The following is a 25,370-nucleotide window of genomic DNA, read 5'->3' as shown; positions in this document are numbered from 1 at the left end:
AGAGAAATTAACATTAAATTCTCTGGCAACAGCTCTGGTGAACATTCCTACAGTCAGCAAGCCAATTGCACACTCCCTCAAAACTTGAGACATCTGTGGCATTATGTTGTGTGAAAAAAAAATCACATTTTAGAGTGGCTTTATATTATCCCCAGCACAAGGTGGACCTGTGTAAGTATCATGCTGTTTAATCACCTTCTTGATATGCCACACCTGTCACGTGGATGGATTATCTTGGCAAACAAGAAATGGTCACTAACAGGGATGTAAAAAATGAGTGTACAAAATTTGAGAGAAATAAGCTTTCTGGGATATTTAATTTCAGCTCATGAAACATGGGACCAACTACATGTTGCGTTTATATTTTTGTTCAGTATAATTGAAAAGCCCGGAATGTCCTCTCAAAGGGAGAACAGGACTTCATACAGTGGCTTTTATGCCATCAGAGATAAAGACCAATAACTAATGTCCACTAGAGAGGACAGCAATGTATTGCTGGGTCTCAGGGGGATACGTCTTAGATGTTTTTCCCTGGTTCAAAGTTTCCCCTTGGGGCAATCATTAGGCTGTTGCAGCGCAAAACACACGTCTGTCTGCCTACAGCACGTGACATGTGTTTACATCCTCTCAGCTGTGTTCCTTCGGAGTGAAGAACCTGCTGGTAGGCTAGTCACCACTTCACAAACTACAGCTCGTTAAACTAACTGACCCTGTTTTTTCCCCTTTGAAGTGCATCCACCCCTGGGACTGAGTTGATTCATTTGACTCGGCGCTGTGAGTATTTTCCAATCTAAAGTGCAATGTCAACGTTTTGTATGTTGTTAGAAAGTGGCTACTCGATAATGGTAGCTGACCAGCTCTAGCTGCTTTGTCTGAGTTGGTGACGCACAGACTTTGTTTGGGCCCGCATAATTAGCAATGTGCTAAACCTAATTTCAAGAGACTGTTGACATCTTTTTTCAACAATGCCTAGCTGTCACCTCGATTTAACCAACCCTTCCACCATGAATCGCAATGCATTTTCTTGACGATTATTTCGTCAAGACTTAGCTAGCTATTTTAGTTAACTAAGTTAGTTGATCATGGCCATCATTCGACTGAAAAGCAGCCATCGAGCAAGCTAGCTAGCGTTGGCAACGTTCACGATGTGACATGCTATTTGGTCCACATTTTCTAACGTTAACCTGCAATGCTGGTAGATATTAGCTATGGCCCTAACGTTGTGTGATGTGTTTTGTCACACTTTGCGTACATAACAAGTACTAACCTGAAATGTTAGTTAGGGTAAATAAAATGTGTTGTCTGTCGTTCATGCATGATTAAAATAACGCATCACAACAACACGTACAGTAGGTTTAACCTAACGTTGGGTAACGCGTCGTTAGCAGATGCAACTTAGATAGTCAGCGGGCTACATTATGAAGCTAAATTCAATGTTATCAATGTGATAGTTATTAACCATAAAAAATGATATCCTGCCCATTTCCTGTTATTGTTTTTCGCCCCCACCATACACAGTGCAGATATAGCTAACATGGTACACTCGTAAGATGATTGGCTAGAAAACGTTCACCCTGTGTCTGTACTCGAAAGCGGCTGATTGGTTTCAAATAGTTATGTCAGTCATGGATGCGAACTAGCCAATGAATAAATTGTATCATCAGACTACAGTAGCTGCCTACAGAGGCTAAATTGTAATGTATCTGACAAAAACTCGCTGAGTTTCCCCCAAACCCCCCCCCCCCCTCTAGATGTAGCTAGGCATATTCGTTTTAGCAAAATCCATAGCTTGTTTGGAGAGCTAAGTGAACAAACTAACATTAGGGTAGTGGACAGCCTACTGTCAAGTGTTCATTGACAAATTACTCTGTAGTACCAGGGGAAATAAAAGTATATTTAAATTTCTACTGTCCCTGAATGACTCCTGACTTAACTGTGAATCATAATTGATTTACTATTTACCCCTATCCGCACTTTCAGTAACATTGTACAACCTAGCGGCCTAGCCTACATCTTGGCCCCGTCCAGATAGAGCATGGCATTGTGTTTAGATAGTTTCACTGAGCATGTTATTGGGTTGTCCCAGGATCGGTGTTTCATCACCCTGCCCAGCCGGTTGTCCCTGTCTCGTTCTTAGATAGGCACATGACATGTCACTGCATGCTCTCTCCAGGGGTGGTTCTCGGATTTGAAGACATTTGGGGCTTAGCCCAAAGCCAGTAGGGGGGTCTGGGGGCATTCTTTCCCAGAAAAAAAAGGAATTTCAACAGCTAAATGCATGAATTTAGGGCACTTGGAGATGAACATTGAGAGATTAGATCTTCCCTCCTCCCAAAGCAGATACTGCCAATACTCAATTACAGTAGCAACTGTGAGACTCTGGAACACTCTCTACTTTGGAACACATACAGTGCATTCGGAAAGTATTCATACCCCTTTACTTTTTACACATTTTGTTACGTCACAGCCTTATTCTAAAATGTTTTTTTTTTTTTTTTTTTTGTCTCTCATTGATCTATACACTACACAATACCCCATAATGACAAAGCGGTTTTTAGAACAGTGCATGTCAGAGCAAAAACCAAGCCATGATGTTGAAGGATTGTCCATAGAGCTCCGAGACAGGATTGCGTTCAGGCACAGATCTGGGGAAGGGTACCAAAAAAATTCTGCAGCATTGAAGGTCCCCAAGAAGACAGTGGCCTCCATCATTCTTAAATGGAAGAAGTTTGGAACCACCAAGACTCTTCCTAGAGCTGGCCACACGGCCAAACTGAGCAATCGGGGGAGAAGGGCCAGGGAGGTGACCAAGAACCCGATAACAGAGCTCCAAAGTTCCTCTGTGGAGATGGTTGTCCTTCTGGAAGGTTTTCCCATCTCTGCAGAACTCCACCAATCTGGCCTTTGTGGTAGCATGGCCAAGCTGAAGCCACTCCTCAGTAAAAGTTACATGACTGCCTGCATGAAGTTTGCCAAAAGGCATGTAAAGGACTGGGAGACTCGAGAGGATCAAGGGAAAGATTAACAGAGCAAAGAGCTTGAGAGGATCTGCAGAGAAGAATGATAGAAACTCCCCAAATACAAGTGTGCCAAGCTTGTAGCGTCATACCCAAGAAGACTTGAGGCTGTTATCGCTGCCAAAGGTGCTATAAATTTGCTAACATTTCTAATCGGGTTCAAGTTATTATGGGGTGTTGTGTATAGATTGATGAGGGGAAAAAAAACGATTTAATACATCTTATAATAAAGCATTAACGTAACAAAATGTGGAAAAATTCAAGGGGTCTGAATACTTTCCGAATGTGCTGTACATCAACAGTGTATTGCCCAAAACCCTTCAACTTCAAACAGACTCTGACCTGTCCAATGAGTCTCTCTCTGTGCAGTAATTAGAATTCATAGAGCAGCTTTAGGTGATACACCCTCCTCTGCCTTTCTCCACCGCATTCTCTGTCTGTTGCTGTCTCTTGTCTGCCCTCCTCTCTTGTCTGCCCTCCGCTGTCTCTTATAATGTCTGTTTTTATAGTTCACTCCGTTTTCTACTTGAGGCATCTCTCTCTCTCTCCCCCCCCCCCTGGGCTGCATGCAGCTAACCACACCAAGCCCGGCCCCCTGTCACTCAAGGAGAGAGCAGTTGCTCAACCATGGAGTTACGAGTGCCTTTAACCCTGCATGGTCAGATGGATGCAACAATTTTGGTGACCTGTATTATTTCACAGTAGAGGTCGACCGATTAATCGTAATGGCCGATTAATTAGGGCCGATTTCAAGTTTTCATAACAATCGGAAATCGGTATTTTTGGGCGCCGATTTGCCAATATAAAAATAAAATAAAAAAATTGTTTTTGTTTACACCTTTTATTTAATCTTTATTTAACTAGACAAGTCAGTTAAGAACACATTCTTATTTTCGATGTCGGCCTAGGAACGGTGGGTTAACTGCCTCGTTCAGGGGCTGAAAGACAGATTTTCACCTTGTCAGCTCGGGTGATTCAATCTTGCAACCTTACAGTTAACTAGTCCAACGCAATACCGACCTGCCTCTCTCTCGTTGCACTCCACAAGGAGACTGACTGCCTGTTACGCAAATGCAGTAAGCCAAGGTAAGTTGCTAGCTAGCATTAAACATATCTTATAAAAAACAATAAATCATAATCACTAGTTAACTACACATGGTTGATGATATTACTGGATATTATCTAGCGTGTCCTGTGTTGCATATAATCTGACTGAGCATACAAGTATCTGACTGAGCGGTGGTAGGCAGAAGCAGGCGCGTAAACATTCATTCAAACAGCACTTTCGTGCGTTTTGCCAGCAGCTCTTGGTTGTGCATCAAGCATTGCGCTGTTTATGACTTCAAACCTATCAACTCCCGAGATGAGGCTTGTGTAACCGAAGTAAAATGGCAGGCTAGTTATCGCGCACTAATAAGGTTTCAAACTTCACTTGCTCTGAGCCTTGAGGTGGTTGGTTCCCTTGCTCTGCATGGGTAACGCTGCTTCGATGTGGTCGTTGTGTTGCTGGTTCGAGCCCAGGAAGGAGCGAGGAGAGGGACGGAAGCTATACAGTTACACTGGCAATACTAAAGTGCCTATAAGATTATCCAATAGTCAAAGGTTAATGAAATACAAATGGTATAGAGGGAAATAGTCCTATAATAACTACAACCTATAACTTCTTACCTGGGAATATTGAAGACTCATGTTAAAAGGAACCACCAGCTTTCATATGTTCTCATGTTCTGAGTAAGGAACTGAAACGTTAGCTTTCTTACATAGCACATATTGCACTTTTACGTTCTTCTTCAACACTTTGTTTTTGCATTATTTAAACCAAATTGAACATGTTTCATTATCTACTTGAGGCTAAATGGATTTATTGATGTATTATATTAAGTTAAAATAAGTGTTAATTCAGTATTGTTGTAATTGTCATTATTACAAATACATTTTTTTAAATAAAAATCGTCCGATTAATCAGTATCGTTTTTTTTGGGTCCTCCAATAATCGGTATCGGCGTTGAAAAATCATAATCGGTCGACCTCTATTTCACAAGTGTTCTATACACAAACTAACAGTTTGCAGACTAAGATACACTATCTGTTTATTTTCTTAGCAACCATGCTATTTTGTTTGTTTTTTCGCGTTGTTCGTAACTTGTTTTGTACTTAATGTTTCTGCTACCGTCTCTTATGACCGAAAAGAGCTTCTGGACATCAGAACTGTGATTACTCATCTCAGGTTAGAAAAATAGTTTTTCCTCAATGAGTCGGACGGGAGGGATATACTACAGACACCCGACTGGGGCCAGATCCTCGCTGTAAACTGAGGACAAAGATCAGGGTGCCTTGGCAGAATCAGGCGACGAGTGGCTAATCTGCCTTTGCCTTCTGTCCTGCTAGCTAACGTTCAATCGCTGGAAGATAAATGGGATGAACTGAAAGCACTTATATCCTAACAACGGGACATTAAATACTGTAATGGCTTGTGTTTTACCGAGTCGTGGCTGAATGACAACATTAAGAACATACAGCTGGCTGGTTATACACTATTGGCAGGATAGAACAGCAGCCTCTGGTAAGACACAGGGCAGGGGCCTATGCATATATGTAAACAACAGCTGGTGCACAATCTCTATAAGGAAGTCTCAAGGTTTTGCTCGCCTGAGGTAGAGTATCCCGTGATAAACTGGAGACCACACGATCTACCTAGAGAGTTTTCATCTGTAATTTTTTGTAGTGGTCCACATACCACCTCAGACCGATGCTGAAACTAAAACCGCACTCAATGAGCGATTGCTAGCACAGACTGGAATATGTTCTGGGATTCTTGCAATGGCATTGAGGAGTACACCAAATCAGTCACTGGCTTTATCAATAAGTGCATGGAGGACGTCATCCCCACAGTGACTGTACGTACATACCCCAACCAGAAGCCATGGATTACAGGCAACATTCACACTGAGCTAGAGGTTAGAGCTGCCGCTTTCAAGGAGCGGGACTCTAACCCAGAAGCTTATGAGAAACCCCGCTATGCCCCCCAAAGAACCATCAAACAGGAAAAGTGTCAACACAGGACTAAGATCGAATCATACTACACCGGATCCGACGCTCGTCGGATGTGGTATGGATGGCAAACTATTACTGACTACAAAGGGAAGCACAGCCGAGAGCTGCCCAGTGACACAAGCCTACCAGATGAGCAAATTAACTTCTATCCTCGCTTCGAGGCAAGTAACACTGAAACATGCATGAGTGTATCAGCTGTTCCGGACGACTGTGTGATCACACTCTCCGCAGCCGATGTAAGACCTTTAAAGAGGTCAACATTTACAAGGCTGCAGGGCCAGACAGATTACTAGGACGTGTACTGCGAGCATGCACTGACTGGCAAGTGTCTTCACTGACATTTTCAACCTCTCCCTGTCTGAGTCTGTAATAGCAACATGTTTCAAGCAGACCACCATAGTTCCTGTGCCCAAGAACACTAAGGTAACCTGCCTAAATGACTAGCGGCCCGTAGCACTCACGTCTGAGGCCATGAAGTGCTTTGAAAGGCTGGTCATGGCTCACATCAACACCATTATTCCAGAAACCCTAGACCCACTCCAATTTCCATACCGCACAACAGATCCACAAATGATGCAATCTCTATTGCACTCCATACTGCCCTTTCACATCTGTACAAAAGGAACACCTACGTGAGAATGCTGTTTATTGATTACAGCTCAGTGTTCAACACCATAGTGCCCTCGAAGCTCATCGCTAAGCACCTTGACACTGAACACCTCCCTCTGCAACTGGATCCTGGAATTCCTGACAGGCCACCCCCAGGTGGTAAGGGGAGGTAACAACACATCCGCCACGCTGATCCTAAACACAGGGGCCCCTCAGGGGTGCGTGCTCAGTCCCCTCCTGTTCACTCATGACTGCACGGCCAGGCATGACTCCAACACCATCATTAAGTTTGCTGATGACACAACAGTGGTAGTAGGCCTGATCACCGACAGCCTATAGGGAGGAGGTCAGATACCTGACTGTGTGGTGCAAGAACAATAACATCTCCCTCAATGTGATCAAGACAAAGGAGATTATTGTGGACTACAGGAGAACCAAACACTCGCCCATTCTCTTCGACAGGGCTGTAGTGGAGCAGGTTGAGAGCTTCAAGTTCCTTGGCCTCCACATCACCAACAAACTAACATGGTCCAACACACCAAGACAATCGTGAAGAGGGCACGACAAAACTACTCCCCCTCAGGAGACTGAAAATATTTGGCATGGGTCCTCAGATCCTCAAAGTTCTACAGCTGAACCATCGAGAGCATCCTGACGGGTTGCGTCACTGCCTGGTATGGCAACTGCTCAGCCTCCGACCGCAAGGCACTACAGAATCTAGTGAGTACAGCCCAGTATATCACTTGGGCCAAGCTTCCTGCCATCCAGGACCTCTATACCAGGCGGTGTCAGAGGAAGTCCCTAAAAATTGTCAAAGACTCCAACCACTCTAGTCATAGACTGTTCTCTCTGCTACCGAACTGAAAGTGGTACCGAAGTGCCAAGTTACTTTAATAACTACCTACATGTACATATTACCTCAACACCGGTGCCCCCTCACATTGACTCTCTACCGGTACCACCTGTATATAGCCCCGCTATTCTTATTTACTGCTGCTCTTTAATTATTTGTTATTCTTATTTTTGTTTTGTTGGTATTTTTTACCTGCGTTGTTGGTTAAGGGCTTGTAAGCATTTCACCTGTTTTATTTGGCGCATGTGACAATTAAAATTTGATTTTAAAATAATTTGTTCTAATCGCTAGTTGGCTAGCTTGCTAAATGTACTGAGGGTCAGAGCAAACGAAGCTAGCTAATTCTGCCTGGTACCAGTGCTAGTGTAGGCCTAGATACGCATGTTTGAGCAATGTTATCTTATCAGAGAGGAATAGGCGAAGTATGAACATGTTGGCTAGCTAGCTACATGAAGTTAAAAAAAAGTGTAAAAGTAGTGTAGCATCAAACTAGTGTCACCTGTTAATAATTCCTCCCTGGTTAATTCCTTCGTTGTCATGTCAAAACAACAATCTATTGAAGGTGCTGCCCGCTATATTCCAACAATACAATTAGAATAATCATTATTTCCATGATTCCAACTAGAGGTTGACCGATTAATTGGAATGGCCGAATAATTAGGGCCAATTTCAAGTTTTCATAACAAACGGAAATCGGTGTTTTTGGGCGTCGATTTTGCCAATTTAAAAAAAAAAACATACACTGCTCAAAAAACTAAAGGGAACACTTAAACAACACAATGTAACTCCAAGTCAATCACACTTATGTGAAAGCAAACTGTCCACTTAGGAAGCAACACTGATTGACAATAAATTTCACATTCTGTTGTGCAAATGGAATAGAAAACAGGTGGAAATTATAGGCAATTAGCAAGACACCCCCAATAAAGGAGTGGTTCTGCAGGTGGTGACCACAGACCACTTCTCAGTTAATATGCTTCCTGGCTGATGTTTTGGTCACTTTTGAATGCTCGCGGTGCTTTCACTCTAGTGGTATTATGAGACGGAGTCTACAACCCACACAAGTGGCTCAGGTAGTGCAGCTCATCCAGGATGGCACATCAATGCGAGCTGTGGCAAGAAGGTTTGCTGTGTCTGTCAGCATAGTGTCCAGAGCATGGAGGCGCTACCAGGAGACCGGCCAGTACATCAGGAGATGTGGAGGAGGCCATAGAGGGCAACAACCCAGCAGCAGGACCGCTACCTCCGCCTTTGTGCAAGGAGGAGCAGGAGGATCACTGCCAGAGCCCTGCAAAATGACCTCCAGCAGGCCACAAATGTGCATGTGTCTGCTCAAACGGTCAGAAATAGACTCCATGAGGGTGGTATGAGGGCCCGACGTCCACAGGTGGGGGTTGTGCTTACAGCCCAACACCGTGCAGGACGTTCGGCATTTGCCAGAGAACACCAAGATTGGAAAATTCGTCACTGGCGCCCTGTGCTCTTCACAGATGAAAGCAGGTTCACACTGAGCACATGTGACAGTCTGGAGACGCCGTGGAGAACGTTCTGCTGCCTGCAACATCCTCCAGCATGACCGGTTTGGCGGTGGGTCAGTCATGGTGTGGGGTGGCATTTCTTTCTCCATGTGCTCGCCAGAGGTAGCCTGACTGCCATTAGGTCCCGAGATGAGATCCTCAGACCCCTTGTGAGACCATATGCTGGTGCGGTTGGCCCTGGGTTCCTCCTAATGCAAGACAATGCTAGACCTCATGTGGCTGGAGTGTGTCAGCAGTTCCTGCAAGAGGAAGGCATTGATGCTATGGACTGGCCCGCCCGTTCCCCAGACCTGAATCCAATTGAGCACATCTGGGACATCATGTCTCGCTCCATCCACCAACGCCACGTTGCACCACAGACTGTCCAGGAGTTGGCGGATGCTTTAGTCCAGGTCTGGGAGGAGATCCCTCAGGAGACCATCCACCACATCATCAGGAGCATGCCCAGGCATTGTAGGGAGGTCATGCAGGAACGTGGAGGCCACACACACTACTGAGCCTCATTTTGACTTGTTTTAAGGACATTATATCAAAGTTGGATCAGCCTGTAGTGTAGTTTTCCACTTTAATTTTGAGTGTGACTCCAAATCCAGACCTCCATGGGTTGATAAATTGGATTCCTATTGATAATTTTTGTGATTTTGTTGTCAGCACATTCAACTATGTAAAGAAAAAAGTATTTAATAAGAATATATCATTCATTCAGATCTAGGATGTGTTATTTTAGTGTTCCCTTTATTTTTTTGAGCAGTGTATATATTTTTTATACCTTTATTTAACTAGGCAAGTCAGTTAAGAACACATTCTTATTTTCAATGATGGCCTAGGAATGGTGGGTTAACTTTCTTGTTCAGGGGCAGACCGACAGATTTTCACATTGTTTGCTCGGGGGATCCAATCTTGCAACCTTACAATTAACGAGTCCAACGCTCTAACCACCTGCCTCTCATTGCACTCCATGAGGAGCCTGCCTGTTACTCGAATGCAGTAGAAGCCACGGTAAGTTGCTAGCTAGCATTAAACTTATCTTATAAAAAAAAATCAATCATAATCACTAGTTATAACTACACATGGTTGATGATATTACTAGTTTATCTAGCATGTCCTGCGTTGCATATAATCAATGCAATGCTGTGGGATGATTTAACAAAAGCGCATTTGCGAAAAAAGCACAATTGTTGGATGACTGTACCTAACCATAAACACCAATGCCTTTCTTAAAATCAATACACAGAAGTATACATTTTTAAACCTGCTTATTTAGCTAAAAGAAATCCAGGTTAGCAGGCAATATTGACCAGGTGAAATTGTGTCGTTTCTCTTGGGTTCATTGCACGCAGAGTCAGGGTATATGCAACAGTTTGGGCAGCCTGGCTCATTGTGAACTAATTTGCCAGAATTTTACGTAATTATGGCATAACATTGAAGGTTGTGCAATGTAACAAGAATATTTAGACTTAGGGATGCCACCCGTTAGATAAAATACCGAAAGATTCCGTATTTCACTGAAATAATAAATGTTTTGTTTTCGAAATGATAGTTTCCTGATTCAACCATATTAATGACCAAAGGCTCGTATTGCTGTGTGTTATGTCATAATTAAGTCTATGATTTGATAGAGCAGTCTGACTGAGCGATGGCAGGCAGCAGCAGGCTCGTAAGCATTCATTCACACAGCACCTTTGTGTGTTATGCCAGCAGCTGTTCGCAAGCACAGCGCTGTTTATGACTTCAGCCTATCAGCCTAATGGCTGGTGTAACCGATGTGAAATAGTTAGCGGGGTGCGCGCTAGTAGCGTTTCAAACGTCACTCCCTCTGTGACTTGGAGTAGCTGTTCCCCTTGCTCTGCATGGGCAACGCTGCTTCGAGTGTGGCTGTTGTCGATGTGTTCCTGGTTCGAGCCCAGGTAGGGGCGAGGAGAGGGATAGAAGCTATACTGTTACACTAGCAATACTATAGTGCCTATAAGAACATCCAAAAGTCAAAGGTATATGAAATACAAATGGTATGGAGAGAAATAGTCCTATAAATACTACATTAACTACAACCAAACACCTCTTACCTTGGAATATTGAAGTCTCATGTTAAAAGGAGCCACCAACTTTCATATGTTCTCATGTTCTGAGCAAGAAACTCAATCGTTAGCTTTTTTTACATGGCACATATTGCACTTTTACTTCTCCGACACTTTGTTTTTGCATTATTTAAACCAAATTAAACATGTTTCATTATTTATTTGAGGCTAAATAGATTTTTATTGATGTATTATATTAAGTTAAAATAAGTGTTCATTCAGTATTGTTGTGTTGTAATTGTCATTATTACAACAAAAACAACAACAACAACAACAAAAAATCGGTCAATTAATCGGTATCAGCTTTTTTTGGTCCTCCAATAATCGGTATCGGCGTTGAAAAATCAAAGTCGGTCGACCTCTAATTTCAACAGTTCACTAATTAACTAAGGCTATATTTATTTGGCCCGCTGCGTGGCACAGTGTTACATTTTAATAAAAGTGCATAAATTGATGAATGCAGATTTGAGTTTTTTTATGTATGTATGTGTGTGTATTTATTTATTTTTTGGGGGGTAGATTTAACAGTATAAATGGAGAAAGCCCAATTGAAATCGCATATACTTTGTGTTGCTACCCTAGGGTCATGAACTACTCATAAAGCATATTTTAGAACTTTTATTATCCCAAAACACACAATAAAACATCAAATATTGTGATATATTTTGTTCATATATCGCCCAGCCTTACTGTGTGCTCAAACTGTAAAAATGCAAGTGTCGGTGCCTCCCGGGTGGCGCAGTGGTCTAGGGCACTGCATCGCAGTGCTAGCTGTGGCATCAGAGACTGGGTTCGCGCCCAGGCTCTGTTGCAGCCGGCTGCGACCGGGTGACGCACAATTGGCCTAGCGTCGTCCGGGTTAGGGAGGGTTTGGCCGGTAGGGATATCCTTGTCTCATCGCGCTCTAGTGACTCCTGTGGCGGGCCAGGCGCAGTGCACTCTAACCAGGTCACCAGGTGCACGGTGTTTCCTCCGACACATTGGTGCGGCTGGCTTCAGGGTTGGATGCGCACTGTGTTAAGAAGCAGTGCGGTTGGTTGGATTGTGTTTCGGAGGACGCATGGCTTTCGACCTTCGTCTCTCCCGAGCCCGTACGGGAGTTGTAGCAATGAAACAAGATAGTAACTTTTAACAATTGGATACCACGAAAAGGGGGTAAATTTTTTTTTACAAATAAAAATTTAAATGCAAGTGTCCGCATGACAGCGCAACACAACTCCAAACATGACCGACAAGAAGCTATTCTTCAAGAATCAATATGTACATATCATTAATTTATTAAATGGATGTAGCAACTGCTGATTGCCCCTCTAAGGGACTATGCATTTTCAATGTTTTGTTCACCTACAATCTAACCACAAAGCTGTTCAAAGTTTATTTGTCATATATACATGGAGTATATAGTACAGTGAAATGTTAACTTGCAGGTTAACCTCTCAACAATGCAAAACAATAGGACATGTAAGTAGCTAAGTGAATAAAGAGAAATAAACACTCAAGTAGTGACAGCCTATATAAGAAAATATCAGACATGAGCCAAGCATGTTTACATGTAGAATGGAATAGGTTATGATTCATTTAATTTTGTTTGTTCTACCACCTCAACATAGCTAATTTTAAACTGGGTTAAATATTGTGTGTGTGTGTGTGTGTGTGTGTGTGGTAAAGTTCAGCTTCAGTCCACAGGGGGGCACAGTGGCACTGTCGGAAGATACTTTTGGTCATGTAGTGCATGTGGACACCTGCTCATAGAACATCTCATTCCAAAATCATGGGCATTAATATGGAGTTGGTCCCCCTTTGCTGCCTGCACTCTTCTGGGAAGGCTTTCCGCTAGATGTTGGAATGTTGCTTGGGGGACTTGCTTCCATTCAGCCACAAGCATTAGTGAGGTCGGGTGGTGATTTAGGTCTGGCTAGCCGTTTGGCGTTCAATTCGTCCCAAAGGTATTCGCTGGGGTTGAGGTCAGGGCTCTGCAGGCCTGTCAAGTTCTTCAACACCAATCTCACCAAACCATTTCTGTATGGACCTTGCTTTGCTCACAGGGGCATTGTCATGCTGAAACAGGAAAGGGCCTTCTCCAAGCTCTTGTCACAAAGTTGGAAGCATAAAATCGTCTAGAATGTAATTGTATGCTGTAGCGTTAAGATTTCCCTTCACTGGAGCTAAGAGGCCTAGCCCGAACCATGGAAAAACAGCCCCAGACCATTATTCCTTCTCCACCAATCTTTACAGTTGGCACTATGCAATGGGGCAGGTAGTGTTCTCCTGGCATTCGCCAAACCCAGATTCGTCTGTCGGACTTCCAGCAGGTGAAGTGTGATTCATCACTCCAGAGAACGCGTTTCCACTGCTCCAGAATACAATGGCTTTACAACTCTCCAGCTGATGCTTGGTATTGCACATGGTGATCTTATATGCTGAACACACCACCTGTGTTGCGTGTGTTGCATTTTTTTTTATACACATACATGTTATTCAATCATTGCACCCACACTGCTCGCCCATGTCAACAAGCGTCTGAGTAGCCAGGCGCTAAAATAGATCTTGGTTCTGCAAGGCCTGCTTCTCCCTTTCTCCTCATTGTTTTTTAGGAGCATATACCCATGTGGGTGATTTGAAAGATGGTCCACACTCCAGTTGTGGTAATGCACCTTTTTAAAGTTGTTACCAACTGCCATATTAAGTCCAAAGAAGAATAAACCTGAAGGATGAGAGATTACTAGAAAACAAACATTTACCCTTCTATCTGTGGATTAATTGTCAGAGTAGAGGACCTTGTGCATTTCAGGTGAAATAACAACCCAATGTTTATCTCCAGGACAAATTATCTAGCAACAGAAAGCTAACTAGCTAAATTGCCATAAATGTTTAATGCTTTTTGACCTGTCCCCTAAACAAGGCAGTTTACAATGACTGTTCCTAGGCCGTCATTGTAAATAAGAATTTGTTCATAACTGACTTGCCTAGTTAAATAAAAAAAATACAAATATGGCTGGTTCAGAGTTCGTTTTGATATTTCAACCTGCGTGTCCTGATCGCGTCTGATGTGGGTGAACAAAATCCACATGCTCGCCCGGTCTAGTCAGCATGTTACACTTGTGTGCGACTGCTCGGCCATGGAAACCCATTTCATGAAGCTCCAGATGAACAGTTCTTGTGCTGACGTTGCTTCGAGGCAGTTTGGATCTCTGTATTGAGTGTTGGAACCGAGGACAGACGATGGTGGTCCCATTCTGTTAGCTTGTGTGGTCTACCACTTCGTGGCTGAGCCATTGTTGCTCCTATATGTTTCCACTTCACAATAACAGCGCTAGTTAATGTAGCCAAAGATTATAGGGTCCCCTAGGAAACACTGAACATCACTTTGTTTCCTACCCTGTCACAATAACTCGTCATTCGTTGTTCAACAATATTCAAAGTGCCCACTATTATTTACATTACAAGTATAGAATCGGAATAAACATTCTATTTCCATGATTTCAAAAGTTCACCCAAGTGTTTTGATCTAAATCGCAATTGAAACATTTGGTTAAAAATAAAGCCTAGTATTTTTGCCCATATCTTGGCAGTGTGGAAATTATCTGAAATGAGTGCAGGAAATGCAGAAATTGATGGAAATACAGGAAATAATTTTAGGTTGAATTTGAATTGAACAGTATAAAACAATCAGAATGGAGAAAGACCCATCAAAATAGTTTAGAATATATGTGTTGCCACCCTAGAGTCATGCACTACTTTAAAAGCAAATGTAGAACTTTTATTAATCAAAACGTAAGACCAAATTTGAAAAATACCATTCTATGATATTTTGACCATATCGCCCAGCCCTACTCTAGCAGGGAGGAAATTTGACAAACTGACTTGTTGGAAAGGTGGCATCCTGTCACAGTCCCATGTTGAAAGCCACTGAGCTCTTCAGTAAGGCCATTCTACTGCCAATGTTTGTCTATGGAGATTTGCATGGCTGTGTGCTTTATTTTATACACCTGTCAGCAACAGGTGTAGCTGAAATAGCCAAATCCACTCATTTGAAGTGATGTCCATATACCTAGAGATATCTCTATCATATGTATGATATATCTATATATCTAAAGGTTCAAGGCTGAATCAAAAACATGTAGGGATGAAGCCCAGGCCTAATGACGCCACTGGCTCTCTTGACTTCACTAAAAGCCCAGTAGGTCAACTCAGGCACACATTCTGTTTAACCATGTCAAATGATCACGATTTGTCGTTAAATCTGGGTCACGTTATGTAGGCAAATGTTAGAGTTTTGCCGATTTTTAGAAATGTATCTTAATAGAGCTGACTAACTTCTTCTACCTGTTATAGTCCAGAACTTTGTGCCCTGCTGAATGTTTACATAGTTCCGCAGCCAGTCCACAAGGTGGCGCAGCACCACTCTTACTCTTTGTGGTGCACCCTGCATGGCTATGCATTTCAGGGAGGGTTTAAAGAGCAAGGACAAAAAGCTGCTTCTGTAACACCGTACGGTACTATCACATGTCGGTGAGAATGAAGCAATTATTTATTTTTCCAGTGTGTGAACGAACAGCCAATGGAAAATGACCTCTCCACAAGGCCTAGCCTGCTTCCTGCTACTTCTACAATGTCACCTCCGAATGTAATCTTTATTAGCTGACTCGGGATATGTCAGGTGGAGATGCTGAGAAAGCAAGTAGAGAATTCAAGACGTTTCTTCTACCTCTGCTGCATCTCTCATAAATGGGCATTATAACTTCAATTATTAGTTGCTGCCTGTCCTGCAGTGATTTTCATGCTTCATCATAAGACTATACTTACGTTTTATGGTATTATGAATGAATATCTCATTGTGGTTAACATGCATGAACTCATGAGTATTTTGGATACATTTTGCCTCTACCGTTTAATGTGCTTTCCGAGGTAGTTCACTAGATATCAAGGTCTGAGCACCAAAGGGACATAACTGACGATATCTGAATTGTAGTAGAGTTCGAAAAACGTATATAAGTGTCTCTCCACAATAATTGACAATACAAAATACAGTTAACACAAATTGTGGACCACTCAAATAGGGTTTTGAAACGCACACAAAAATCAAACATGGTACAGTATTTCCTTTGGCATCATCTATAAAACACACCTCAATGCACATGTATGCATAAACAAAGTACAGTATGTATAAACAAAGTACAGTAGATGAAAAGATATTTAGGCACTTTAAAAAGAAAGGGTGTTGTTACCTGATGAAATGCATTATGCATTAAATACATTATTGGGCACAGACAACCGCACAAGAGGTTAGAGACAACAATGCATCACGCAAAGCAGCCACAACGGTCAATAAGAGTGTTCCATGATTGAGTCTTTGAATGAAGAGATTGAGATTAAAACTGTCCAGTTTGAGTGTTTTGTTGAAGCTTGTTCCAGTCGCTAGCAGCAGCGAACTGAAAAGACAAGCGACCCAGGGATGTGTGTGCTTTGGGGACTTTTAACATAATGTGACTGGCAGAATGGGTGTTGTATGTGGAGGATGAGGGCTGCAGTAGATATCTCAGATAGGGGGGAGTGAGGCCTAAGAGGATTTTATAAATAAGCATCAACCAGTGGGTCTTGCGACAGGTATACAGAGATGACCAGTTTATAGAGGAGTACAGAATGCATTGATGTGTCGTATAAGGAGCATTGGTGGCAAATCTGATGGCCAAATGGTAAAGAACATCTAGCCGCTCAAAAGCACCCTTACCTGCCGATCTATTAATTACGTCTCCGTAATCTGGCATGGGTAGGATGGTCATGTGAATCAGGGTTAGTTTGGCACCTGGGGTGAAAGAGGAGCGATTACGATAGAGGAAACCAAGTCTAGATTTAACTTTAGCCTGCGGCTTTGATATGTGCTGTGAGGACAGTGTACAGTCTAGCCATACTCCCAAGTACTTGTATGAGGTGACTACCTCAAGCTCTAAACCCCCAGAGGTAGTAATCGCCCCTGTGGGGAGAGGGACATTCTTCTTACCAAACCACATTACTTTTGTTTTGGCGGTGTTCAGAACAATGTTAAGGGTAGAGAACATCTTGTTGCACACCCTAAGAAAGCTTTATTGTAGAGCGTTTAACACAACATTTGGGGAGGGGCCAGCTGAGTATAAGACTGTATCATCTGCATATAAATGGATGAGAGAGCTTCCTACTGCCTGTTCTATGTTGTTAATGTAAATTGAGAAGAGCGTGGGGCGTAAGTTTGAGCCTTGGTGTACACCCTTGGTGACAGGCAGTGGCTGAGACAGCAGATGTTCTAACTTTATACACTGCACTCTTTGAGAGAGGTAGATAGCAAACCAGGTCAAAGACCCCTCAGAAACATCAATACTCATTAGCCGGTCCACAAGAATGGAATGTTCTACCGTATCAAAAGCTTGGGCCAAGTCAATAAAAATAGCAGCACAACATTGCCTAGAATCAAGGGCAATGGTGACATCATTGAGGACCTTTAAGGTTGCAGTGACACAGCCATAACCTGAGTGTAGACCAGATTGCATACCAGAGAGAAAGCCAGTCAGTTTTTCCAACACTTTTGATAAAAAGGGCAAAATAGAAATAGGCCTTTTAATAGTTAGGATCAGCTTGTTCTCCCCCCTTTTAAATAAAGGATGAAGCGTGGCTGCCTTCCAAACAATGGGAACCTCCCCGGAGAGGAGATACAGGCTTGGCGATTATAGGGGCAGCAACCTTAAAGAAGACAGGGAGAAACTTTGTAGCAGGGCAGTGGAAAAAGAGGTCAGTGTAATTGAGAGTCAGAATCCCGAGTGTGGGAACCGTCTGTCCCACGGTTGGGTAAACAAGAAAGTTCATGGTCAACAAAGCATGCAGGAGTTATGAGGCAAAATGCACAAGGGAAAAAAAATATAACGACTTGGGGCTAGCCATTATAAGTTCAGAGTCACTCGCCCCAACAGTGTCTGTATGCTTGGCAGAGAGGGGTGAGTGTAGTGGGGGTACCTGTACCAGACAGGGGGAGACAACCAGGGCAGACGGTGAACAGATCGCCAGGTGGAATCCAAGCAGCAGTGCAGCAGGCAACGGGAGTAGGTGTCACACCCACTTGGGAGAAGCTTTTATTACAGTAGATGATCTCTGAACAGTAGGAGGGGGGCTTCAAGGCCTCCGGATTTGGGTGGGGTAGCCTGCGATTTGTTGGGCTCAAAGGCTTCGACATTTGAAGTTGTATTTGGTCTGTCTGGTCTGTCTCAGTTCCAGGTTGGATGGTGTATTAATCATTCCAGGTCATTTTTCACAAAATTAGGTTGTAGTTTTGTAGTTTAGACCTGGAGTGAAGGTTATGCTGTGGAGGGTAGCATCCTGTATATGTCCCTGCCGAAGAATCCAAGTTGATCTATCTTTTTGTTTAAAAAAAAAACATGTTGAAAAATGTGAGCTCACATGCAGCTGTGTCTCTCTCTTTCTCTCTCTCTCTCCCTCTACTTCTAAAGTTAAAATGGATGCATTGTCACAAAAGGTACAGACACATTTATCTAGAGGAATGTTTGTGTATCGACCAGTCTCAATAGCGAAAGGAACCACTCCACATCAACATTTAGCAAAAGAGCTTTGATATTGCTTAGATAAATCTCTGCACATATGTTTCTGTCCCAAAAGTGCATTTAAAAAGCATTGTTTCTTCCGGTTATTGACCAGTTGAATAAGATGCCTATGCATTTCTCTGCGTAGTCTCCATCTGTAACTACATGGATCATTCCTTCTGGGTCTATCCACAGATTGACATCCCCTGCTATACTTCTAATCTTACACCTCTCAACATTGTCTCCCTCTCTCTCAATTCCCTAGAGTTAGCCTGTCTTCATATGACGATGGTGTGAAGTGGCCCCAAGGGAAGAAGAAGAACACAATCCCTCAGGTGTCCTCTTCATCTTTCCTCTTCATCTTTCCATGCCACATTAAGACAACAACCCAGCGCTCCACTTGTGGAAAGAAGAGTTTTGCACCCGCTTTTTGTTCTACTGTTTCTTTTTCGCCATGGGGGGTGCGGTGAGTGCCGGGGAGGACAACGATGATCTGATTGACAACCTGAAGGAGGCACAGTACATCCGTTCGGGCTACGTGGAGCAGGCCTTCAGGGCCATCGACCGCGGGGACTACTACCTGGTTGGCTACAGGTACTACAGCACCCATAATGCTCTGCACAGCATATTCAGTATTGTCTTGGGGGAGAATCCTAACTTGCATTGATGTACATTGAAGAATGAGTGGAAGTTACGATTTGCCTTTTAGTAAAGATGTTCCTGAAGCTAACACTTTATCAATACTGCAGGGACAATGCCTACAAGGACCTGGCTTGGAAGCATGGCAACATTCACCTGTCTGCCCCCTGTATCTACTCTGAGGTGATGGAGGCGCTGAAGCTGCAGCAGGGACTGTCCTTCCTCAACCTGGGCAGTGGGACTGGGTACCTCAGCACCATGGTGGGACTCATCATAGGTAATGACGCTGCTGTCTCTCCCCCCCCCTCCCAAATTTAACCTATGCTTTCAGGGAAATCTTGATTTGATTATTATATAGTGATGATATACATTGATGCTCTAGCCCTAATGAGTTAACCTATGCTTAAATAACACACATGAACAGCATATGAAGTCAAGCACAGACTCTCATCTTCTTTCATAAATTATATGTAATTACTGATAATGAAATTTAAAAATGATTATTATTATTATTATTATTTATTTTTTAAATGTGTAGGTCCATTTGGAGTGAACCATGGAGTAGAGCTCCACAGGGATGTGGTGGATTTCGCCAAGGAGAAACTGGATAACTTCATCAAGAATAATGACAGCTTTGATAAGTGAGTTGGATTCTTAATCAAAGTGTTACAAATGTTATGTAGCGTGTAATGGTGCATGCAGTGAAACTCTAGTTAAATAACTTGCTGCAGTTCAGTTAGTATTTATGTGCCTGCCAATTCCCAGACATGGAAATTGCCGCCTTAAGATTGTGTCTTGCAAATGGAATGCATTTGAAATAGTTCAAATCTGTTTGTTTATTTTTACATTTCTTCTCAGACTGATAGAAAAACGAGTTGGCTTACTTGTATTACTTTTTTATTTTGTTTTTGTCAGGTTTGAGTTCTGTGAACCCATCTTCATAGTGGGCAACTGTCTGGAGCTCTCGTCAGACAGTCGCCAATACGACCGTATCTACTGTGGTGCGGGGGTGCAGAAGGATCATGAAAATTACATGAAGATCCTGCTCAAAGTGGGGGGTATTCTAGTGATGCCTATAGAAGATCAGGTAAGTGGTAGAGAACGCCTCTGAATATTGCAGATGATGATGATGATGATGCCGCCCCCATCGGAAATCACTTAATCTGCATCCGAAATGGCAACTTATTCACTGTAGTGTACTATTTTTGACCAGAGCCCTGTTCAAAAGAAGTGCACTATTTGGACTAGTGTGCCATTTCGGACGCAGATGAAGTGAAATCGCCGTGGTCTGCAATGACCAATGATGATATGATTCCCAGCCATCGTTATTGTGCATCAGAAGCCCCTGAACGGGTGACTTTCACCATCAGTCTTCTCTATTTTGTCCTCCACGAAATTGGTAAATAGCAACAACACTTGAAAAAGAATGACGTTGTGTGGCACTCAAGCAGGGAAGGGAACCGAAAACGTGTTTTTAAGGGCTTGCAGAAGCCCACACAGTCCTCCATCCTGTGAATTGAAAAGTCAAGCTGCTTATGTTGTTTTTCTGAAAACGGCTGAAACTCCTACGTTGCCAGGTGGGTTTGGTGGCTCAATAAGGAGATACAAGGTTTTGATGAGGAGAAATTGAGGCCAAAGGGCTGTGGCAGCTTAAGAAGCTTAGGTCTACCACAGTTCCTCTGGATCAACGCCTCTACATCACGGCCAAAACCAGCTTTTTGTCAATTAGACATTTGATTTGAAAGCACCAATGTCCCTTTCTGGTGTGGAACTAAAAATGCATATAATACATGTGATGTTGTCCCTCTGTTGTCATGGTTATCGGCTGTGTTGTTATCATGGCTGGTATAAGTTCCCCATTAGCTAGTGGAATGGTGGTGTTATTGTGGTTGGTATAACTTCTCTGTTGTCTCAATGGACTGATGCTGTTGTTATCGTGGTCGCTATACAGCAACTGTCACTCTTTTGTCTCTTGTTGCAGCTGACCCAGATCACCAGGACTGGTCAGTGTTCCTGGGAGAGTAAGAATATCCTGGCTGTGTCGTTCGCTCCTCTGGTCCAGCAGAACAGAGCTGAGGGAAGCAAGCCTGATGCAGTAGAACTGCGTGAGTCCTCTACCCTGTCCCCCGTTCTCTACTCTTACCCCCGGGTCTTATTCACTAGGCACCAAAAGGAAAAGAACTGAAACGGGGACAGAGTACCTGAAGTCGCCCCCCCCCCCCCCCCCCAAAAAAATACTTGTTTTCAATTTCCCTATGCCACATTTTGCTACGGTGTGCATTAGTGAATATGAACCTGTTCTTTTCTGTTCTCTGTGAAAAGCCACATTAGAACAATTCCCCCTTTGTTTAGTTTTCTATCTATCTTTTGAAGTGTAAAGTAATTTATTTAAAGTTAAAAGATGGATGTTTCAAAAAAGAAATGAATGAATTAATTAATAATAATAATAATATCTTTGCTTTGACTCTAGAGGCCTCACTGCCCTGCAGGTTGGATACATAATACTACAAATTTCAAGCACTAATGGATTTTTCCGTTACTTATTTTTCTGTAAATGAAGATGAAGTTTGTGCATTGATGTGTATTATTGATGTTTATATTCATTTTTTTTGTGTGTTTATTGTTGTGAATGCAGGGCTCTTTTGAGAACCTGACTTTGGTCTCGCCATGATTCCCTGTCGAAATAAAGGTTAAATAAGTATTGTCCCCAAATGACCGGACAATATCTGGAGCTCTTGTGTGCTGAATCGTAATAGAGAATTATATTTTGGTTAATGTGATTTGACCAGCCATCTTTTCCCCTCGTCTCCTCAGCCCCGGTGACGGTCAGGAGTCTTCAGGACCTGTCTCGCATCTACATCCGCCGCACCCTCCGAGATCTGACCAATGAGGAGAGCCCTGATAAAGGCCTAGTGCAGAGGGCGCCCCAGAAACGCAAGCGCAGGCGTTGCCGGCGGCGACGTATTAACACTTACGTCTTTGTGGGCAACCAGCTGATCCCCCAAGCCGTGGAGAGCGAGGAGGACGAACGGATCGAGGAGGAGCAGCACAAGGAGGTGCAGGAGAAGGAGGAGGAGAGAGACATTGGCAGCATTGAGATACTGAAGGCAGTAAATGTACTGCGAGATAAAATCATGACTTTACCTCTGCCTGAATCGCTGAAGGCCTATCTGTTACACTACCGAGACAAATGACTGATGGCTCAACCTGCTGGCATCCATTCTAATGGATGCAATGCCTGCTGAGATGCTTTCCTCACTTTCCTGTGTTCTTTTTTTTCAGTGCAGAATGATGTAGCATTATTTTTAATTTCTCTTAAAGGTGAACCTGGAATGGAGAGGGAGGAACCGAGAGACTTCCTGCTTGTCTTGGATACTATGATCTGTTGTTTTTTTTTAATGTTGTCTATTGTTTTGGATTTTTGGATTTGTATATCAAAGCTTTATTTAAAAGCCTACTGAATGTTTTTCAAAGATTATATTTTGAGGATGTAGATTTTATCACATGTTAATATTCCAGCAAATTGTCATTAAATGAAATTGTATAAAATAAAAAATGCTAACTATATTTGTTAAGAATATGATAATGAAAAGATCCATAATTTTACTGCAACTTTTTCTAGAAGCTTTAAAGAACTTATTATGAAATAAAGATGTACAATTACTGAATGGAAGAACCAGAGACAAATGCATGAACACCTCATATTATTTGAATCAAAGACTATTATGGAACATTTTTTGAAACATTTTTTTCTCATGAATCTTTGAAGGGGCAATTCTTTCATTGTTCTTTCCTCACACTGTTCTGTTTGAGTAGAGTGATTTTTTTTTTTATGCTGCGTGACGACGAGAGATCAGTGGGACTCGGACTAGATTGCTTTGTAATTTCAACTAGAGGGCATTCGTAAATCTATCAGAAGTGTAACTTTTAGAATGGTTATATCCTCATATTTTATCTCACTTTGCTCTTAAGTAACATACATTAGGCTTTTATATGACTAGGCATTTTCATTTGGTGATACATTTTTATGGCCTTGAGTGATTTGTCCGGCAGACTTCTTTCACCATATTTTTTTGCTGACTTGCAGAAGGGTTTATAATCATCATGCCAGCGGTTAGGCTACTGGGGAATCTAATTAATTAACATTTCTCTAATGGCGAATGAAAATGGCCTTCTCATAAATGTCTTGATCCGAGAATCTATTTTTTCCCCCCGGCACAGCATCTCTAGTTTATCATGACCTTTAACACTTACAGTACTTCAGAACATACAAGAACCCGCTTTGAACTCACAGGGGTATATGAGTCATATAATAATATTGTGCAGTGATAAGTGGTATGGATTCTCTTAAAGGTCATGTTTGTCATCTTTGGCCCACAAGACATCCTCACTTATGATCATTTGGAGGTGATGTCCAACATGATCAAAGATGTACTATTACTTTCTATATTAAAAGAGGTGGTGTGTTTTTAAACAACAAAGAATGACCCGAGGCGGGTCATGGCTCAAAAACTCACAATGCATTGTATTGTACTGTATTTTCTATTTGCAGCAGTGCAAAATCACAACGATGGGAGATTTGTGTCATCCTTTCTCTGTACTGTTGGTGTATTCAACATAGCAAGCACCTTTATTCTGTTATAAATCATGAAAAGAGAGTTGTCATCCTTGGGTTGATGTATGTGTTTTTACTGTAGGACTGGAGCAAATGACAAGACACATGGTATTTGAGTCAGGTAGCTGTACGTGTATCAATTACCATTTTATTGTGAGACTCCCAGTTTAAGAGATGGCTTTTAAAATGCCAAAACACCCCATCACATCCGCTCCTTCTCAAGTGATTCTTGTTTTATGGCAAAGTAAAAGGGGACATTCTGACCACTGTGGTGTGCGTCAAAGAATGATGGGGTGCTTCTACAGTGCATTCCAGAAATGCTTGAAAAAGAATAGCATGCTCAATATGTTTGTATCACGTTTGTATTCATATTTGACAGTTGTGTCACATTACTTGGAAATTCCTGATTGATCTGGCTTTGAAAGCATTTTTTATATTTCAATAGCTGAAATGCTAGTTGTTGATTTATTATTGAGGTGAAATGTTGTATGAACATGACAACAGTACAGTAGCTGGTTATGATACTTTGGGTTATAAAATCATTTGGATTAGGTTTGCTTTGTTTGTTGTTGTAGCGCCTTCTTGCTGTCACAAGGCACTGCGGAGTCTTCTTGTATGTAGATCCAAACTCCACTTGTGTTAGTTCTATGGCTAAACAGGCATGTGCGCAAAGCTTTCCATCTTGTTCTTGTGTAGTGTATACTATTTGGGTTTAACATGGGGTTAGTTGATTTCTATATATTGGTTATTGTATTTTGTGAAGATCCTGTAGACCTTTTTCCATCATGACCTGAGCAGTGTTCGTATTGCCAGGAAAACGTTTTGAATTGTAAGCAATAATACATAAATGACTTTTAACTACAAAAAAAGAAGGAGCAGCAGAACCGTATGGCTCTAATTGGCAAAAACAACACTTTTTTTATATAGTTATCATTTTGAAAAATCTAATCTCTGAAAAATGCAGAGATGCTAAATTATGTACACATGAAACTGTTGAAATCATTATTTACAATTGGTAAAACGGCAAAGTTATGGTGGACATAGTTCAGGAGTCATATTACCCCCATGTACCAGAGGTGATGCGTTATCATATGTACAGTAATACTTCTTGATAGGATTGTTTGGTTCCCCAAATGGTCCCCACAGTAAAGACCCAATTCCAAGCCTATGTTGTGGTCTTGCCCTCAATCTATTTGTAGTAAGGCAGAATTATTGCTCTGTTTTTTTTCTCTCCTTATCAGGCTCTTGTTGATATCTCAAAGTGTGATTGATGGCAGTTCATTGTTGAAATGGTGTCAGTTGTTCCCTCTGTACATGTTTCGGCATACACAAAATAAAGGTCACAAGACTTCATATTTTGCCTCTGTTTAAATCATTAATGCCTTCCCACTGTCATAGAGTCCCA

General features: G+C 42.3%; 1 protein-coding gene across 1 annotated transcript; it reads left to right on the top strand.

The window, feature by feature from the left end:
• The first annotated feature begins 615 nt into the window (after positions 1 to 615).
• Positions 616 to 25,318, top strand: pcmtd1 (protein-L-isoaspartate (D-aspartate) O-methyltransferase domain containing 1). Its single transcript, XM_064992995.1, has 7 exons — positions 616 to 774; positions 18,977 to 19,305; positions 19,461 to 19,627; positions 19,889 to 19,991; positions 20,266 to 20,437; positions 21,332 to 21,455; positions 22,165 to 25,318. Exons 2-7 carry the CDS (start codon positions 19,166 to 19,168, stop codon positions 22,542 to 22,544), a joined length of 1,086 nt encoding a protein of 361 aa, XP_064849067.1. The 5' UTR covers positions 616 to 774; positions 18,977 to 19,165; the 3' UTR covers positions 22,545 to 25,318.
• The last annotated feature ends 52 nt before the right edge of the window (positions 25,319 to 25,370 follow it).

This window comes from Oncorhynchus masou, chromosome 17 (assembly GCF_036934945.1).
Source record: "Oncorhynchus masou masou isolate Uvic2021 chromosome 17, UVic_Omas_1.1, whole genome shotgun sequence".
Classification (NCBI taxonomy): Eukaryota; Metazoa; Chordata; class Actinopteri; order Salmoniformes; family Salmonidae; genus Oncorhynchus; species Oncorhynchus masou.
Note: the sequence above shows the minus strand (reverse complement) of the source record. Positions and strands in the feature narration are given on the sequence as shown.